Source organism: Coffea arabica, chromosome 5c (genome assembly GCF_036785885.1).
Source record: "Coffea arabica cultivar ET-39 chromosome 5c, Coffea Arabica ET-39 HiFi, whole genome shotgun sequence".
Classification (NCBI taxonomy): Eukaryota; Viridiplantae; Streptophyta; class Magnoliopsida; order Gentianales; family Rubiaceae; genus Coffea; species Coffea arabica.
The window spans coordinates 46,226,746-46,246,965 of record NC_092319.1 but is presented as its reverse complement, the minus strand read 5'-3'; the positions used below and the strand labels follow the sequence as shown (position 1 = coordinate 46,246,965).

At 35.5% G+C, this 20,220-nt stretch overlaps 2 protein-coding genes across 7 annotated transcripts; one reads left to right on the top strand and one right to left on the bottom strand.

The window, feature by feature from the left end:
- Positions 1–2,180: 2,180 nt before the first annotated feature.
- LOC113690596 (probable E3 ubiquitin-protein ligase ZFP1) lies at positions 2,181–7,907 on the top strand. Of its 4 annotated transcripts, none has more exons than XM_027208587.2 (8): positions 2,181–2,314; positions 2,692–2,780; positions 3,430–3,526; positions 4,745–5,587; positions 5,885–6,267; positions 6,396–6,494; positions 6,637–6,804; positions 7,427–7,907. In XM_027208587.2, the coding sequence occupies exons 4-8, from the start codon at positions 4,774–4,776 to the stop codon at positions 7,577–7,579; spliced, it is 1,617 nt and encodes a 538-aa protein (XP_027064388.2). In that variant the 5' UTR covers positions 2,181–2,314; positions 2,692–2,780; positions 3,430–3,526; positions 4,745–4,773; the 3' UTR covers positions 7,580–7,907. The 4 variants fall into 4 exon arrangements, with proteins under 4 accessions (XP_027064388.2, XP_027064386.2, XP_027064387.2 ...); XM_027208586.2 differs by having other exon boundaries at positions 2,312–2,450; XM_027208585.2 differs by lacking the exon at positions 3,430–3,526 and having other exon boundaries at positions 2,182–2,314.
- A 1,002-nt stretch (positions 7,908–8,909) lies between these two features.
- LOC113691022 (uncharacterized) lies at positions 8,910–15,202 on the bottom strand. 3 transcript variants are annotated; one of them, XM_072051265.1, is made up of 9 exons: positions 14,660–15,202; positions 14,044–14,160; positions 13,058–13,140; positions 11,922–12,385; positions 11,202–11,377; positions 10,962–11,047; positions 10,335–10,468; positions 9,411–9,728; positions 8,910–9,121 (listed from the first exon to the last, which is right to left on the bottom strand). In XM_072051265.1, the coding sequence occupies exons 1-9, from the start codon at positions 15,026–15,028 to the stop codon at positions 8,934–8,936; spliced, it is 1,935 nt and encodes a 644-aa protein (XP_071907366.1). In that variant the 5' UTR covers positions 15,029–15,202; the 3' UTR covers positions 8,910–8,933. The 3 variants fall into 3 exon arrangements, with proteins under 3 accessions (XP_071907366.1, XP_027064991.2, XP_071907367.1); XM_027209190.2 differs by having other exon boundaries at positions 9,411–9,716; positions 14,660–15,201; XM_072051266.1 differs by having other exon boundaries at positions 8,962–9,156.
- Between the last annotated feature and the right edge of the window lie 5,018 nt (positions 15,203–20,220).

The window sequence follows — 20,220 nt, the reverse complement described above, 5'->3', positions numbered from 1 at the left end:
AATATGTGCTTACAAAAAAAAAATCTGCAAACATGTGTATTTAGCGTTAAAAGAACATGAATCCTGAAAAAAGTTTTGGCTTCATACTAGAATGAATCTGTTTGGAGTCTTGTTTTCTGTTTTGTTTGTTTTTAATAGACAAATTTTTTTTTAACAACTTGTTCTGTTTGGACGCCAATTTTGTTGGCTTGTTTTTAGTAAACAAGTTCTTTATAATTTCTTTTTATAGTAACTCTCTAAAAGTATTTCAAAAATTTTAAAATATACACTCCAAAATATCAAAAAACATTAAGAGTTTTTTTCTCTTTCCTTTATTCTTCTTCATTATCCTCCCCTGCCTCAGGCCATCACCGTCGTCCCAACTTCCATTGGCATCGTCGGTCGGTGCCACCACCATCGACGTGGTTAGGTGGTTGTCAGCGATGGTGGTGGCCAACGGTGGATGGGGGGCATTAGGGGTGTGGGGAGAAAGGAGAAAAGAGGGGATGCGAGAAAAAAAAAAAGGAAAGAAAATAAAAAAAATTCCCAAAGCCTAAAATACTGAAAAAATAATCATTGAAACAAAAAGAAGCACCACCGAAACAAAAAAAGAAGCACCATGTATTGGCAAAAAACTGTAATCAGTATATGGTAAGTTACCGCATGCAAATAATTTAAAACCATTAGATATGATAAGGTTTTTTTTTTTTTTGAAAGTTAGATATGATAAGGTTTTGATAAAACAATGAGCTTCCTCCACTATGTGCTAAAATGTTATCATACCTAGATACACCAATTGAGGATAAGATATCAACATTCTTCAGAATATATATATATATATTTTTTAAGAATATCCATATTTAAAGCAACATATACTACAAGAACATACTGAACATTGCCGTAAATTTTGTCCATTATTTAATTGTCTTTTCTAAAGATTAGAGTAATTTTATCTGAAATTTAATTAGTTTGTCCAGCCAAACAAAATGAACAAGAAATTATTCAATTTGTTTAACTTTTTTTTTTGCATATACTCATCTAGTTGGATTCAATTATTGTCTCCCATTAAAATCTTGGAAATAGATAATGAAGTACACCTATACCAGTTGAAGCAACACCACTTGTTATGTTTGTAGGTAAGTTTAAACAACGCTAATATGCCAATAAACAGGTTTGCAATGCAAGAAGTAAGGTAGAATATTGGGTATAAAAGAGTCGTAGGTTAATTACAAAGTAGATGATTTATAGGTAGATTGAGGGTAGAATTTCTCATATTATTAATCAGCCTATTATTATTATTTTTTCAATTCATGACAACCAATTATTTTAGTTTAGGTGTACTATGCTGATTAATAGATTATTTTACGAAACACCTTTTGTTTACATTATAGTGCCCAAAAAAAAAAATAATAAAGAAGCAATTCTTGCCATTAAATAAGAAAAACAAAACTGCCATGAAGCACTTAATAGTTATTAATTTACAGATAAAACTCGTAGCTTTCTGCAAAAAAAAAAAAAAAAAAAAAAGTACACAGAAAATACAACAAAGTACAAAATATATCCTCTAGTGTGAAATTTTTTTTTGGCTATAATCGGGAAATTTCATAAAATTTGCATATTACTACTGCAATTGTTTATCAAAGAATAGCACGGACGAGTTTGTCAACTAATCAGTGTTTGGATGTTCAAAAATTAAAAACCCAAATTAGAACAATAGTTTATTTTCTTTTCCTTTTTTTTATACCACTAGTGTTTGCATTAGCCATTATTTGAAAAGTAAAAATTATTTAATTGTATCATGTGCACTTTTTCAATAATTTATTAAATTTTTTAGTTTTTTTGTTGATCTTATATATATCAATGTACAAAAAAGACCTATAGTAATTATTTTAAAAACTTGTCCAAATAATCCTCTATCCTTATACAAAGTGCAACGTGTTTGGGCAGAGATTATTAAAAAGGTTTACATAGGGATTATTTAGAATATTTTATTTAAAAATTACTATTTACATTTTTTTTGATACAATAAGCATGAAATAAAAAGATAATTTAAAATATAAAAAAATTATTTAAAAATATATTCATGTTGCAAATAAAATAATATCTGAAATAATTATTGTACACAACCGCAATGGATATTCGTAGCTTGATTTCCATTCCAAATCCTTAAGAATCCAACATAGCAAACGCGGGCCAAACGGATCCTTATTGATTTATTTAGCACAGAAAAAGAAACTCACTCCTTCCTTTTTTTTTGGGGGGGGGGGGGGTATTATTTTATTTTCCTTTTATTTTCTGTACTGTTACCAGTGCACAATACAAAGAACACAAACAGGTCAGTATTTTTTCCATTGTAACTCCCAAATTCTCTCTCCTTCTCTCTCTCCATATTTGCAGAGATATCTCTCTCTCTGCCTTTTCTCTTTCTTTACTTGATTTCACGATCTCACTCTGATCAACGCCTAATTGGGGTTAGTTTTGATGAAACTTTTTTCTTAATTGTCGCAAAATTCTGAATTTCAATTGACATTTATTTATTAATTCACTTGAAAACATGCAAATGCAAATGCATGCACATGCCCTGGAAAGAAAAATTTTTTGGTGGGTTTTTGTTTTGATGATCAAAATGTTAGTTGTTTTGTTGGGCTCAAATTTAGGGTTCTATTGAATGTATAATGCTTTTTTTTTTTGCCTTTTTCTCTGATGATACAGGGCGTGAAGATAATTTATTGAAAGGCTATTCGTGGTAATTATTAAAGGTGAAAGCCTTGGCAGCCCTGGATCTTTTTGATGATAAAAAGGTGAGATTTTGATTATGAATTTGTTTCTTTTTTCCCAGGATTTGCAAGCTTGGCATGAGCTTTTAGGTGACCCACCAAGAAGTTCTGGTGGAATATTGTTTTTTATTGTGTTTCAAGAAATGAGTGTTTAGTTTTTTCTCCTATTTTATTACCTGTGTTGATGGACAAAATTAAGGAAATTAAAGTATTTTAAAGCTGTTGTTTGAGAAGAATGTTGGTAAGCAGAATAGTATATTTGTCTACATTTAATGACCTTTAGTAGTAGAATGCATGGAGGCTTATCTCTTTATCTTGTTTTGTAGAAATATTTGAAGTTCAACTGCTTGTTGCATTCATGTTCTACGCCGAAGAACTGCCCTATATGTTTGATATATGGAACAATTTTCCTTGAGTATGATTAAAAGCCTCAATGCATCTCTTGCTATTGTTGGTTCCTTTTTTTTTTTTTTTGTCTTTTTACTTCTTGAAAAATCTGTGAGTTCGTCATAGAGTCTTCACTCTACTTAGGCTGTTTATGAGTCGAATTCCTTTAACAATGTCCGACATCTGCTGGATTGTTTTGGTTACATTGCATGTGCATAGTTTTGAAGGTTATTTTATTAGGCCTATTATGATTGTGGAGTTTTTTGAAGTTTTGATGGTTCAACAGTTAGGTGCTTTCACAAAATTATGCGTGTTTGGACTTTGATGGCGTCAACATAGTAACGTACTAATTCTGACTTGACGCTTTGCTCCTTGACTTCAAGGTGTGTGGAAATTCCAGTTAACTTTAAATGTTTTGGGAACTATGCAGCAGAAAAAGGTTAAGACATCGATTTGGCAGTTGTATTTCCCAATAAAGTGTTTCCTATCTGAGATTTGGCTTTATTCGAAGATATGTGTTCGTTTTATTTTTTAGACACCTGCCAGATGTGCAACCTATATGGAGAATACTGATCGTAACTTCACTTGCTCCATGGAAGGAAAGCCTTTACATTATTGACGGGTGGCTATTCCATGTGCTGCGGATAGCTTTTGTAAACAGAGCTGCAGAAGTGGGACTCAATGTTTACATTTTGGAATTAACTATGCTGGTTTATGCATTTAAATTTGGATCATAAAAATACATTAGATTTATTTTATATTTTAGACATGTTGTGGAGATACGAGTCATGAAATGTTTATGCAAATTCATTTATTCAATTGAAGGAAAATCTTGAATTCATGGTTAAGTGGTTGCTCCGTGCTTTTAGGATGGCTTTTCAGCAAAGAGACCTGCAGATTTGGGAAGTTGATATTTCAATAATATGGCATGTGATTGGATATCCAGAATATTCTATTGTCAAATCCTTTGTAAACGCATCTAGGATTTTGGTGGTTTGTTCTACAGTGTTGAGATTCACGACAAAGAAAGGCTGCTTCTGTCTTTATTCTTAATTGTGATGATGTATATATTTTATTATTATTATTATTATTATTATTATTTATTAGTAATGAGGCCTTTGATAATTTGTCTTTGGGCTTGTATTTGCTGACTTGAGTGTGATTTAGCAAATAGGATCATCTGAGCTAAATTTTGATACTTTAGATTGAGTTCTATGCTCTCTTTATGCTGTGTTTCTCTTTAGGTTTTGATAATTTGAGTATCATATTCAGTTTCAGACACCTTTGCTCAAATAGGACTTTGGGAGCTTGTTTCTCTTGTTGTTACACCAATCTTCCTTTGCTTCAAGAAGACAATCACTAATGTCATAGTGGCTTGCATTTTTGTTCTTCTTTTCCTGCATTCAATTTGTGGGATGTGTTTCAGATTGAGATTTTAATTTTGGATGAGGTAGAATTGCAGTTAGCTGTTGGGATGCTTTTTAATATGCTGAAAATTGAACAAATTTAGTCATTTCTTCTTTTGTACAGCTTTTGATCTTTCTGAATCAAATGTTGGCATATGATAAATGACTAATGTCAATTATCATTTCTTGTTGCAGGCATCAAGGACACAATATTTTTCACGAATATGGGGCAAAGAAATATGCATATGATTGATTTAGAATCAGATCAGCGAGGCCAAGACTACATCCATCCTGAATCATGCGTCTTTTATGGTGCTATGACAAATTATCCACAGCCTAATGTACACACAGTAGTCCCACCTCCAGGAAATGCTAGTAGCTTTAACTTGCATCATCCATCAGAGCATCATGAAGTTGCTTTCTTCTATGGCATGCCACAGTACAATCAATATCCAGCTGCTAATGTTGACCTAGCTGGTGGTTCATCATCCAATCTGTATAATCCCTTTATGATTCCTCCATCTGCTCCCAGAGATTTCCCTGTCCCAGTAAATCATGGGACACATGATCAGTTTTCGTTCTCAAGTACGCATAGGATGGTTGGAGTTCCTACAGACAGCTATGGGAGGACCAATCCATATGTGGATGGTGTCAGAGGCTCGTTTAAAAGAAAGACTGCTGAAGGCCTTCCATGGAATATCCAGTATTGTGACTCCTTAGCAGGCTCTAGTTCTTCTGTTGCTCCTGTGAGTGCAAGGCCTCTTGAATCTGATGTAACACTCACAGATACTATGCCATTTGTACCACCTGAATATGGAGGGAACGAGACTTCAGCCATCATTGAAAGTGGATCTAGTAGAAGTGTGAGGAACACATCTGGTGTTGTTGGTCCTGATTCCGTATTAGCACATAATTCTAATCATTTGATTCAAGGGAATTTTGTCAGTCAACCCTTCCAGTTACCTAGCAATCCTTGGATGGGCCCGGATGTCAACAGTGTAACCTGGAATCAAGCATCCTCTGTACCATATCTACATGGTAGTTTGTTATTAGACATAACCTCTTTTAATTTTTGAATGTCTTTGCCAGGTGGCCTTATAGTTCCTAAGATCAAACCCTCCATATTTCTTATGCTCTTGTTTAAGTCAAAACAGCTGAGAAGTTGTCTTTTGTTTAGTTGATTGCTTTAGTTCTTTTTACAATATAGTGCTTTGCTATTAAAGGAAAGACAGAGCATAACCTATGAGACTTGTCATATCCATTTTTTCAGACTCACTGACTGTTCCTCCATTCCTCCTTCACCCCTACCCCCCTTCTCCTCTCTCATTGTTCCAGGTAGCATGAATGGAGGTTCCATGGAGATTGGTAACATGGGTTTACATGGCTTTCAGCTGCCAAGTAACAGAAGTTCCACTGGATTTCTGCATACTCCTGTTCCTCAAGGACATCCTGGTATTCATCATCCGCTACCACCTGTGCAAGGGGCGAGAGGCCAGAATATAAATTTCAGTTCACAAGTGGTAACCTCTTCCCGTCGATTTTCAGCAAATAGTACTGCTGTAAGTCCTTTTCAAGGTGTTGTAGAGGCCGGACCTCTATATATGGGTCCTGTTCCGCCAACTGGCTTTCGGCTGTACAGGCCTCATCGCAGAGAAGTTACACCTGAGATGAATACTAGGCACCGCAACCTTCCGAACTTGAGATTGTTGCCAGAAGATGTAACATTTTCTTCAAATTCATTGACTACATTACACCTTTTGTCTCTTTTAATTGTGTTATCTGATTAACTCTATGGTTGTCATATTTAGTATTGTATATGCTTTGTAAATCTGGCTGGATGATGTAGGGGGTTGCCATATTGGAAGTTCCTGGCTTCCATGATGGAGGGGATCCAATGGATCAGCACAGAGATATGCGCTTGGATATAGATCACATGTCTTATGAGGTAAGTTTATTGGTGGCACTTTGTGTGATAAATTACAGCTTTTATGGGTGCTTATTTTGCAGCTTGATATGTTGTGCAACCCTCAATGGATTAACCTTCGCTGTAGTAAGAAACACACTGAGATTTTAGAGTTCCATTCCAGGAGCTGCTTGCATTGGGGGAACAGATTGGCAGTGTAGGTACTGGCTTATCAGAAGACGCCATTACAACCAACTTAAAAACAAGATCATTTACTCTATCAGCAACCTGTCTTGATCTGGATGTGGCAGCATGCATGAATCAGGAAGTAGATTTCTGTGTGATATGCCAGGTATTTCAAGCAGAATTCCCTTATTTGCTATGCTTGAATCTGTAGAATAAGGTTCCGAGGATGACACTGTTTATGGCATGACTTGTTATAATTATTGCATTTACCCTTGTATTGTGCGCGTCTTGCTCAAAGAAATTACTTCCTCAGGTAACTGTCTGTAAGGTTTTATTTTTTGTATAAGAATTAGACCCATAACCCTTTTTCGTTACACTATGGCTTCTTCCTGCACACGAGAATGTTGTAAAGGTTCTTCAAAACTTGAATGTTAGCTCTCGAAAGGTGTGATTGGTAAATAGGCTGCTATTTCGAGTACTGAGAATGTGTGGTTAACTATTACTCGTTAACCTTATTTGTCAAGGGTTTTTCCTTGCATCAACGTCTCCAACTTGGATTGAAACACCCTAGTGCAATTTACAGTTGGCTATTGAGTAATTACATGAAGAACACATCATTTCCTCCCTCACCTCTCATATTCTAGCTATTCCTTTAGTATTATGACTTTTGTTGGTGTTACCTTGGATGAGGCTTGCATCTTTGCTTGCTGATGAAGAAGGCCATTGTCTTGGTCTTTCGGCAGTCCACTTAAGTTCTCGTTTTATTTTTTATTTTTTGCCATTTTCAGACTGATTACAAGGATCAAGAAAAGGTTGGAACACTAGATTGTGGTCATGAGTACCATGTAGACTGCATAAAGAAGTGGCTACTTGTGAAGAATACTTGCCCCATTTGCAAATCTGCAGCATTGACCGCGGGAAGGAAGGATCTGCGACACTAGCTAGATGGTGTTCAGAAGATCTAGTTAAATAAGTCACCTTTTGCTCTGTGATCCCGTATTTATTGTCCAAAAAGGAGGGATCTTTTCCCTTTGATGTATTCTATATATATGTGTATATGCTCGCAGAGATAAGACTGGCGGTCAACGTTGTTGTTCGAAACATTTATCTGTTGGCTTTATGTCTCTCTGGAAAATTGTACAGACTTCCTAACTTTTGTTGTTTAATCTTGCATGTGCACTGGATTAGTTTCCGGTCATATATCCCATGTGTACTTAATAGGATATTTATAGCTGAAAGTAAAATATTGCTGTAGTTTGTATGTGACAATTCATTGATTCTTTGTTTTACTGCTGATTTTGAACACAGAATTATACCCTTCTTACTGTTGTGGTGATTTTGCTACTTCACTTGTTATTGCAGAATTGGTCTTTGTTTAAGCTGATAGCAGTGTTTCCCTTTTGGACGAAGTGGTAGTACGGATTTTGGTAGAAAAGCACTAGGTGGTTTTAGGGAACATCCAAGCATGAGCTGGCATGAGTACCTCTCGGATGGAAAAGTAACTGAGGGATGCTTTTACCCTTTTCGAGCAATCAAATACTACTAGTCTTTGGATTAAAAAGCAAAAGAAGAGGTTATGGGACAGTTTATTGTTGTTCATTCATCCATTCAGTTTTGCTTTTCTAAAACTGTCTGGATGAAGTAGTTCATGGGAATGAGATGTGGAGAGGCTTTTTTTTGCCACCCTAATCTTGCAGCATTGGAAACTCATCATGGAAAAGCACTTTAGATGATGCTTTCCGAAATAAAAAAAAGTTCTTAAAACGTAGGTTCAAAATGAATGGAGGGTTAAGTGGCCTCTGATTTTATGGGACTATCCCACATCACCATTTCTTATTAGCTTTGATTGATTAAGCATCCAAGCTTCGGTGCCAACCATTCTTTTCAAGTTTGGTTTCTTTTGCGGCTCAAGCTCAACAGGAGGGAGAAATGGGAGAGTCAAAGTGGAGCTTTAATACCCGACCTGTTTGATTATAGTCCTTCGTCGATGAAAACAAATGTGTAGCACATGCGCAGTTTTAGTCTCTGTAATTTTGACAAATTATTTAAATTAAAGTTAGTTGTTGTTTTGCTTCTTTTTTTTTTTTTAAAAAAAAAAAATTAATATAATGAACACCTGATTGCATCTGAGTAGGTCTATCAATAATTGAAAAAATCGGTCAATTGTCTTGAATCTGTTTCAAAGGGGAAAAGTGAGCTCTTCAAAAGGCAGAATCAGCTCTCCAGATAAATCAAATCGGACGAGAATAATATAAGAGCTTCTTTCTTGAGTTGAGTTAATCAATTGCACTTCATTCATAAACTTCTCTTGCCAATACTAGAATAAAATCCAACAGAATTCCGGTCATGCATACGCAAAATAGACAGCGATTCAATATTTTTTTCCCTCCCTAATTGTTCACTAGCTTTAACTACATATCTGAATTCCCGTCCATAGAGATGACATGCAGCCGCTGCCTTGTAGGTTATGAGTTGCAGGTCTCCTGTCACCAGAAGAAAATCATTAGTTGCAGGTCTCCTGTCACCAGAAGAAAATCATTAACTGAGATCCACACTTGCACTTTCAGTAATAAAATCAACTTGTTAAGAGGTTCATGACTTTTCCCATCAGTAGATTAATTTTGACAGCCAAGAGCTGAAAATATTTGGTCGTGTGATGAATACCATGTCTCATTTTGAGGAAAGTTAAAAGAGGAGCTAGTAAACGCAAAGCTAGCAACTAAGAGGTTTAGAAGCGGGAGAAACGAAAGATGCAACTGATGTATAGGAAACCTGCTGCAATTTCCGATTCAAGTATCTTTCGACTGTAATGACGTTTCTCCCACCACCTGCATCGTAATCTCCAAGTACATTGGGATTCAGGGTTGGTAAAAATTGCTGGAATTTGAATAACATTGCATGAGAAGCTCTCTTTCTTCCCAGCTTCATTGCTGTCAAAACATGCTGATACTTGATCTCCCACAGTCTGCGAGAGCTCCAGAAAGCAGGAAGCAAACTCTTTCCATGTACCGTACTCTGCAAGCACAGCATCCAAATGCCATGCTATCATCTCAACAAGCTTTTCAGTACCGTAATACCCTGACAATACAACTTTGAGATAGTAAGAGTCTACAAAATAAAATTCGAATACATTGCAGTAAAAGGAAGAACTTCGGGGGGGGGGGGGGGGGGGGGGGGGGGGGGGAGGGGGGCGGCCTGCACTTTCAATATAGCGTCAACTATCAACAGGTTGGGAAAAGTTAAGCACTAACACCCATACGCAAGGATATATAGATACAAGGACGAAAAAGCAAGCAAAAGTGGATAGATTAAAAATGAACTAAAAAATGGATAGACTATATAATGCTCAGAGTATGTTTTTTGCATGCAAGATGCAGTTAGATTCCTTTTCCCCCTTCCCTTCATTATAAAGAAGGGACAAAAGCAAATGTGTATGACTTGAGAGAAGAGATCAAGAAAACAGTATCATTATAATTTCATGGTGAAAACCATCTCAAAAACCCGCCAGAAGAGCAGACCACATAAAAAATATTAAATGAGCCAGTATGACGCATAGAATAGATTGACACCAAATAAGAACCCAGGACGTGAACTTACAAGTGCGACAATGGTGATCAGACAGGCTAGTGCACTAGAGATTTAATTCCCACAATGTCAATTCAAATGAAATCATCAGTTATACTCTAAAAAGTATACCTATTCGATGCATATTCACTAGTCTAGCCAATGAGTAGCTACATGTAGGGTCCTTCTTCAAGATGTCCTCAAAATGCGTGGGAAGTTTGCCATAGTTACCATCATTAAAGTATTCCAACAAACTAGTCTTCAATCTGCAACCAAAATAACCAAACACACAACAGTAAACATGAATTCTTATTGCAGGATTCTTAGAGCACTAGTCACTGATATCCATGCTCCCTATAGAGCAACAGAAATGGGCAGCAATAAAGAGGTTATTTTACCATATCTAAGAAAGATGTAGTCAACTAAGTAACTGGAGCCAATAAGTATTCCGGACTTTTCACACATAATATGAACAGCAGACTTTCTGAATCAAAGGGATCTCAACTTAAAGCTTAGGCTCCAACATTTCCACCAGAAAACAGGTGAAAATGAAAAGAAGTAGATATGGATTATCAGATTTTCGTTTCACTGAAAATCTTGGTGAATCCAGAAAATCCTTTCAACTCCCAGAAAGTGCATTTTTTTTTAATTGAACAGCAATTCTGAATTTTATGACTCTACTTTTTCTTGTTTCACACGCTTAATGGCATGCCCACATAAAGAAACCACTCCATGTCAAGGTTTTACAGAAGTCATCACCTTAATTGAAGTGCTGTCTCTGGATAACAAGAAAACTTTTCAACCTCATTCAAGGCCTCCTGAACCTGATCTCCAACCAATAGCATCTGGTACAAGAATGCCACAAAATTAAAGTTTAGAGGTATCCGAAACTCAAAATTCTGTAAAAGGATTTCTATTATCAAATCTAGATCTGTATTAAAAATTTAGATGAATTGCAAATTCGCATTTAGTTCACATAATTGCACAAACTTGCAATACCTGTATCAGAGGATGAAAGGCCTCATATACTGGTGGCTCTGAGTAAAGAGCAGCACGGAAATATTTCAATGCATTCTTGTAGTAGTCATTAAGTGAGTTTCGATGCATATAAATGAAATTCTCCAGATTCTCAGCTGAATGAGGGAGTTGCAAAGGCAATAGCCATGGCGGTAGACCTGATATTTCAACAGATCAATAAAAGCTCAATCTTAATTTTGACCCCATCAAGCACAAAACAAAGCGGGAACTACAGATACTGAAATAATTTAAAGTCAGATCTTTTTTGGAAGCACTTCTAGCAACCAGCTGAAACAGTAGAAGGGTAAATCAGGAGGACATAGCAGGTTGGTTAACATTATACTATACATCTTGATTATGAAATTACCAAACTTCTCAAGTAGCATCACAAACATAAAAGTTCTGATCAGACAAAATGGGGAAGTTCAGACTTGTGAAGACAACTATCATTTTCAAAGAAGTTTCTTTGGAATAATTTCTCATCTTCATAGTATAGCATGCATTTTGATTTGGATGGAGGAAGGGCAGGTTTCGGGGGAAAGGGAGAGTACTCAATTAACTTCTTCACTTTTCAAGCCATTAGTTGCAATAGCAAATAGTTATCTAGAGCTACTTTCTTAAACTCTTGCAAAAGATCAAGGTACTTAAATAACTTTTTTTAAGTTATATTAACACCAAAAAGAAAGAAATATTAAAGCGCACCATGACTATAGAAAATGGAGGTCCTAGGTACATCATCACCCTGAAATGGAGATGTAGATTTTTCATCTCCACTTCTTTCCACAGAATGCATGTAAAACCCTTGTGCCTGGAACTGGCCGGGAGATTGTCCGCCCATGTTATCCTCAAAATTCATCGACACTTCTCCATTTTGATCAACATCATCATTTTGTGAACAACCCTTGTAGTTGCCAACAGAGATGTTTGAAGCACATTTGGAAGGAACATTTGTTGCTTGAGATTCAATAGCATTGTGCTCCTCAGAATTCTTAAGTGACATAGAGATTATACCTCCAGAGATCTCCAATTGCATGGGAGTAGCACACTTACTCAAATGCCCTAATTGCATTTCTTTTGGGATACTTGAATACCATAACTGCAAAAATGTCAATCCGACAACCAAGTTCGAGACAGCTTCACTATCAAAACCACGTTCCTGCATGAGACTGATCAGAGAAATGCGGTCATGACTTAACTCATCAAACATTCACATATTGGAATACCATAACAATAGATAATTGTGGCCAAAGTTATATCCATCCATAGCATGTGTGGGATATGAACTGGTTGTTCTGCATGCTCTTATGTGCCTCCCATTAGGTCTCAAGGGAAAGGTGTATATCCTGTTGTGCCTCTGATTATGAGCCAAATGAAATTCCAAGTTCAAATTTATGGGTCTAATTTTCACAGTGGCCATTTTCAACTTTATAGAAGCAAAATAAAACAATTCTTTGGAAAAAAAAAAAATTAGTTGCAAGAGTATGCCTCTGTCACCAGAGAAAACAGGCTGAGCAAAGATTTCAAAACACAACCGGACCTGGCAAGCACAGATTAAATATTGACACTCGATAAAGCTGAAGACATTAGGAAGGTGGAAAGTTAACATAAGGAGTTTGATAACATAAAACAAGTTGCTTTTTCCAACTATATTAGATTTAGATTAAGAACAGTCACAGCATCCCTAAACTAAATCATTTACTTAAAATCTAGAACAAACAATTGTTAGATCCATTTAAGAAGTTAATTTTCAATTTAGAACAGGACCCAAGTTGCTGGATAAAAATGTTACTAATTGAGAAATGAAAACAACATAGAACCAACAAACATGACATGCATACCAAACAGCAGCCGTGTGTGCATCCTCTGTGTCCCCTCGAGTTAGACAGAAAAGTATATATTCCTTTAGAGCAGCAAACCTGTCCTGCCCAAATTTTGAAGATACTATAATTCAATACCCAAGATAGTCAAACAAAGCCACGTCTGAAATAAAATGCATATTAAAATAACAATACTAGCAAATAATGGTATTCCGGTCCAAGAAACATTTAAGTAATTAGAAGGATCTTCTGTCTTCCACATGAGTAATTTCAATACACATTAACTGAGCCTCTGTCTGGTCGCCTCTATGGTCTTGGTAGCTACTAATTCCATATTTAAGAAAAAAAGTTTCCATTTTCCATGTCAACACCAAACACATAATTATTCCAGATTCTCTTCAGCAAGATTCACTTAAGCTATTTCACATGCAAATTTCAATCCAAATTCTTCTGATTGATCTCTTTCTTCTTGGTGAATGTTTACAGAAGGAAGTGAACAAACTTCTTCTATGTTAGATCATTTTTTTACGGTAGCACTAGCAGTTCATTTTCAAGTATTCTTTATTGGAATGCATGTTAAACAAAATATCATGGTCAAAAGACGTCCCAAAAGAAGGCAACAGAAACAATTATTTAACTTGAAATTGTTGTTAACCAAAAAGATGAGCTTCTCTTCTCATGTTGTGTGACAGTGAATAATATCCTACCATTATGTGTTCAAAGCACTGGCTCTTAGCAACAGATCTCACTGCAAGTTAGCCACACAAAAGTAGAAAAAAGAAAGCGAAATCAATGACAGTGTCATTCAGGACCTGGCTTTCTCTAAGGCTTTCCCTTTAAAATTACTCATGTTTAACAATTTCAAAGGTTTCCCTACAAAGAGGGGCACTTCTCGTTGCCTAAATTTCCTCTGTATGGAGACCATTAAATTTCAGATTGATAAGGAACACTTCAACAGAAGAAAGCAACTTAATCAGATAAATGATAAGCAATGCTCATATCAGTACCTCTGCTGGCCGCATTCTCATTGGACCTAACCTCATCATCCACAAGTCATAAACAGCCTGCATTCTTCTTTTGTTAATGTTATCACCTTTTATACGTTGAAGAAGCTCTAGTGTAGCCTGCAAGGATTGTGTATATGTAATTAGATTACATCAACTCTGATCCATTATTTTCTTATGCTATCCTTACACTGAACTGAAAAGAACAAGCCAACTCGAAATCTACCAAAGAAACAAGAACTCACAGAATGGACAAGAACACTAACACCAACAGTAACCAATATACGCTTATAATAGCTTAAAATGGAAATTGATTACCCCCTCCATCACTAACTTTTCTAGGCATCAAAGAGCTTTTAATTAAACATGTTAAGGTATCCAAACTCTATGAAAAGATTAAAAAACCAAAAAGCAAGACCGTTTCTTTTCCAATGTAACATTATCTGACATATAAAGCTTCTCTTATTTCCTCATTAATGCCTCAAAAACATCATCAGTAAGCACCAGAACTATTTCGGTTTATTCAACATGACTAAACATTTACAAAAGAAACTTTAAAATCTGCCTACAATTGACGAGAGAGAGAGAGAGAGAGAGAGCTTAAGCAGTGAATTCGTACAAAATATTTTATTCGATTTCTCGAAATTGATTTTTCTTTAGCAGTCCCTCTAAGCAAAACACTTAAAACACCACTGGCCTCGGCCCAATTCTGCATTCTCATTAACTTCTTCAGAAGCAACCAGAGTTTTTTCCGGTGATGGTACCGAAGACTTTCACCATCCCGGTTTAAATTCCCAATGCCCATCTCTAAACAGTAACTGGGGTTTGTAACAGCCCGTATAGCTCCCTTAATGCCCCTGAGGTTCTTGGATTTCATGGAGGGAATATCATCGTCGTGATCCCACGGCTTTATACCACGCCTTGGGTTATGATTTTTGGCGCCCTTCTTGGTCTTCTTTGGCGGTTTTTTAGTTGGTTTTTCTGACATGTTTGCTAATCAACTACTGCGTGCTGAACCACTTCAACATATATAAGAAAACCGGGGAGGGCGGCGGAGGCGGTAGCAGCTGCAGCAGCAGCGGCAGCGAGGCAGAGCTTGCACCCCGTTTAGACGGCCCCCGCCAGAACCCCTGAGAAAACTTGGGCTTTTATTGGGGCGTAATGTATTGTTGAAAAGTCCCTATATATCCTCAAAATTTTACTTTAGCTCCTATATCTTTTAAAAATAACCTATGTTATTCTTAACATAGTAGAATTTTACCGATATGGTCCTTATTCTATGACCCTCTTTTCCTTGTTTGACTTTGGGTACTTATTCTGCACATGCTTGTAGTTAATGAAATTTATAGATTGCGAATTGGTGAATGGGATAAATTATGAATAAGAGCATGATTACAAATTCACTAAAATTTATACTCTTGTTAATTTGTTTTTCTAACGAAAGAAATGGAAGAAAAATAATTTAGTACTTGTGTGCAAAATAATAGTTTATGTTTATGCACCTATGAAAGGCTAGAGAAGTTGCAATAACTCTGGGATAGTAGGTTTTTTTTTTTTTTTTTTTTTTGAGGGACTCTGACGTCGTTGTTTGAAATTTAAATATTGCATTTTTTTTTTTATTTGAGTGTTCTGGGTACTCACACTTAAATACCGTTTAATGAATCATTTCAATGCATATGCACATGCTTATCGTCTTCTCTTACATTAATGCTTTATTGAATTAGTTTCGCTCTTATAAAAAAAAAAACACTCGAAATTATATTATGTGTGTCTTAAAAACACTTGTTAGCCAAATATTTTATTAATGGTTTGGCTAATGGATTGGGCATGGTGGTATCAGATGTTTTTTTTTTTTCCCCCCGAAAGAGTACAGTTAATTTAGAAAAGGTGTTTAAATGAAAGAGGGCTCCGTTTAAATTGAACATTTTTTCAAAAACAAGTTTTTCAAATATAGTGGTACAGTAATACACAATAACTTAAAAAATATCTCATCCATACAATATATCAAATATTTCAAAAAATTTTATAGTAAAAAATTTTCATATACACTACTACAGTAAAATTTTTCAAAAATACCCCAAAAATTAGCTAATCTAAACGGATGATTACGATTATGTGTATTCAAATAAGAATTTAGGCATATAACGAATGTTTATTAGAAACTCCTAAAAAAATATTTTTATCAAATGTGGCTTATTATGTTAGGCAAATGCATATTTGGCTATTCATCTTTAGGTAGTTTAGGTTATATTTAATAATTCAATTTATTACTTAATTTTAATGGATTCAGATCTATTAACCGTCTACGAACATCGTAACATTTTTTGAATGTTTTGTAACTTTGTGTACACTTCTTGTATATTCTTATAATAGTGGTATAATATTTTGTTACTGCTTATGTGGGTTACATATGTAATAATTGTGTCTCTGTTGTTAAGTCTTACAAGTAGTTCATATAGAGTTAAACCTTATTCAAAAAATATTTTTTCATTCAGAACAGTTGTTGCTAACAACTGTTGGTGCAATCGGTCCCTTATGCAGATATCTATGATAACAAAAAATTAAATATCTGAATTAATTAAGTGTCACTCAAGTTTTTAGACAAAATTTATTTCAAAAAATAAATGATAAACTATTCACTTATTATATAATGCGATATATACTCAAATATATCAAATTTAATACTTAATAATTTAATGAATTCAAATTTTAAATTTTAGAACAATTTTATCCAACGTATTGGTAATAAGGCAAAAGTAAGTGAAGTCTAAATTCTGTAGAAGAGAACATGATTAACACGAATTAAACGGCTGCAAAACTGCAAAGTATCCATGGCTGACAATTTAGTTAGTTTAGTGGATGGAAATTGATGATTGAATTTTTTAAGAAAAATCATTTTCGTCATAAAATGTATTAGATTGGGCGTGTAAATTCTTATCCCGTCACATTATTTTTAGTAATTGCACATCATTGATCAAACTATACACGTTCACACCCATATTTTCAAATCTATTTTAAATTAAATTAGGTAGAGTTCAGCTTTAGGGTCTGTTTGTTTGAGTGGAAAAGATTTTTCGGAAAATATTTTCCTTATTTTCTGTTTTTTGGTTATCATTTAATTTAAAAAAATAATTTCTGACAGAAAATAAGTTACGCCACGGCAGGAAAATAACTTCCGTGCCTATCATTGTGAAGTTATTTTCCTTTCGTAAAAGCAGTCTTCTTTTCACAACCTCCAGATTGTCGATCTCCAGCGACATCTCATCAACAAACAAATCCAAGGGAAAATAACTTTCATTCCCGGTATCTCTCTTTTCGGCATCTCATCAGGTGAGCTACTCCGGCATCTCTCTCTCTCTCTCTCATTTTTTTGCTTTAAAAGCGGCCAATATCAACGGCTCAAGTCATGTGTGGATGCTTTTGTGTGAATGTAAGTTTTCTCTAGTCATCAGAACTAGACTTAGCCATTGCGGCCGGTAACCATCTCACTCTCTCTCTCTTCAGTCTGTTTTTTGTTTGTGAGCTGTGCTCGCCATTGTGGATGCGTTTACTTATACAACCTCAGAAGCTTGTCTGACGGCCTAAGCACAATCTCATTCCCGTTCCTACAATAGCATTTCCAACAAGGGTGAAGACTCCTTAAGTATTTCCAGAAGTATGATGGTCTCTTATTAGTTTTTTTTTCCTCCCTTTTCCCTTGAAAAATTGTCTAGAATTATTGGTGTAAATTCTTGAAGTTGGATTTGAATGAATTTTTATGGGTTGCTTTTGTTTTAGTTTGTTCTTACCTGATTAGGATTAAATCTGATTTAATTGATGCTAATTAATTTGGCTGCTGAGTTTTGGGGATTTTATGATTCTTGGAATCAGAATCCGGGTAGTGTAGGGTAGGGTAGCGTTTTTCTTACAATCTGGTGAGACCATTTGTAAATAATTGACAAAATCTGATTAGGGAGGAAATATGATTATCTCTAGTGCTTAATATACTGAAACCTTTCCTCAAACGAAATGAAACACAAGCAGGGCAGCTTCCCAAGTCATGAGATTCCAAGACACTTTTGTCTGCTGTATTTCTAATTTACCAACTACAGTCTCCAGTCCATCCTTCCACCTTTAACCCCAACCACAATCCACCAACCAACTTTTCTATCCCTATGTTACCTGTTTTATTTTTATGTATGTATATTGCTAGCAGTTCATAGGCATGATCCCATAAATCATATTTTGAAAGAAAATGGATTTTCCTATTTGAACCTGGCATTAATGCACTAGGAATTTTAGTACTCATTCTGTTTATATTTCCACTGGAGGAATTTTAGTTCTCATTCTATGTATGGTGGTGCTGTGTCTAAAGTAGGAGGAGGGTGCATGGTGGTGCTGCGTTTGAGTGCGATTAAATTTAAAGTAGGGGAAAGTGAGTTTGAGTTTACTCTCTTGAGACCCATTGCCTTCCAGCACCTGGATCTCCTACACCACATCTGGGAGTTGTTCCCGAACCACATCCGCTAGTTCCAGCGTCCCATAAACTTTCCATGCTTCACTAGTCGGCACCTTAACTTCAATCTCATCCGATAATGTTCCAAACATTTTATTGCTCTGCCACTGATTTTACCTTAGTGCTTTAGCACTCCCTTTGAAAGCTGCTGCTATTACACTGCAACCAACATTTGTCACACTATCTATAGCAGCTTGTTCTGAAGATTACTAAATAATTTTGGTCCTTCTAGCCTTTTTTGTCTTGACTACTCTTTCTTCTCCCAATCATTTTTCCATTGTTTTCCTCTCTAACACACCTTCCCTGCTTGTTTTTTTTTGTTTACTCTTTCATTCTTCTAGTTTGTTTCCTCTTATTTTTCTTGGGCCCTTATTTTTTTAGGCCCGTCCACATTTAAGGAGAACATTAACTGCTATGGGTATAACCTGCATCACTCTGTAATTGAGACCCCTGCATCACTCAGGCTTTTTCTGGTACATTACTAATAGTCTACTACTACGTGAATTAAATGTTTATTACCCAAGCAAATAATCTTATTGGCGTCATGGTTTTGGGCGGCAGTTGGATTTCTGTTCAAGTAATTGTACTCCTTCTTACACATTCGCTAAGCTTGATAGCAACCACCTACATGAAGAGATTATGAAGATAGAAGGCTATAACAAAGAATTTTTGGATTTGGTATTCGATCATTTTGTGTAAAATGAGAAGCTAGGAAAAACATTTATGGCGAAGAGTCAAAAACTTCGTTTGGATTTCTCTTGAGAGGTTCAAGAAAGATTGGGCGCATCAAATAAAGTACGTGAACTGAATTATGCAATTGCCTTGTCAGAATAATTGTGCTTCATGAATGGACTTGATGCTTCTCTCACGTATTAAGATATTCCAACTGTTAAACATAGCTGGTCGTTGTTTCAGGCCAACATAAAACTTCTCGATCTATCAATAGGGAACAAGTATGTCAGGAGCTTATATATCAATCCGTGAATGGTGTTTGAAATTTTGATGCTTTGATCCGTTTGGATAACCACATGCTATGTATGTGTATATGATAAATGCTCTCTAAGAATGCCTTCGAAGTGTACTATGTCATACTAACATGCTCAGGACGGTGCAGAATACCTAGACTACTTACTGCATGAAAAGTCACCTACCCGTCTGTGTTTTATATTTTGCAGAGGGTGATGCTGTATTTATGAAGATGACTATCATCGTGTTTTGCGTTGTTAGAGTCAGGAAAGAGATTGCATGTGTGTGAACTTTAGTTTGAGTAATTAGTTGGGTAGTTTAGTCCCTTTCTCTTGTAATCAGATATGCAAGGCTGATGTTTCATTGTCTAATTATCAAATTTGGTTGGATTCTTGGAATTGTATTATGATTGTGAGACTTATTATGGATGCTCGAATTGCTAATTATCTTATGATGCAGGTTATATAATACAGCTAGTTTTCATTTGATTTTTAACTCTTCTTTCCTAGCCAATTCATTAGTATCATTAATAATTTCATTTAAGAATTCATGGTGTAAAATGAATAAATATTTTATAGAAATGATAATATGATTATAATGGATAGAAACTAAAATTAACTATATTGAAATGAATGTTTTGAGAGCAGAAAAATATTTGCAACATATCAATAAACATATCAGGAAATATTTTCATTGACAAACCAAACATCGGAAAATTA

What these genes read in the sequence shown, in the direction of transcription:
- LOC113691022 (XM_072051265.1), bottom strand. Translation starts at nt 15,028, where the DNA reads ATGTCAGAAAAACCAACTAAAAAACCGCCAAAGAAGACCAAGAAGGGC. An exon ending in TGAGAATGCGGCCAGCAGAG is followed by an intron (nt 13,141 to 14,043) that starts GTACTGATATGA and finishes AAATTTGGGCAG; the next exon opens with GACAGGTTTGCTGCTCTAAA. An exon ending in CTCCATTTTCTATAGTCATG is followed by an intron (nt 11,378 to 11,921) that starts GTGCGCTTTAAT and finishes TTGAAATATCAG; the next exon opens with GTCTACCGCCATGGCTATTG.
- LOC113690596 (XM_027208587.2), top strand. Translation starts at nt 4,774, where the DNA reads ATGGGGCAAAGAAATATGCATATGATTGATTTAGAATCAGATCAGCGA. An exon ending in CTCTGTACCATATCTACATG is followed by an intron (nt 5,588 to 5,884) that starts GTAGTTTGTTAT and finishes TCATTGTTCCAG; the next exon opens with GTAGCATGAATGGAGGTTCC. An exon ending in ATTTCTGTGTGATATGCCAG is followed by an intron (nt 6,805 to 7,426) that starts GTATTTCAAGCA and finishes TGCCATTTTCAG; the next exon opens with ACTGATTACAAGGATCAAGA.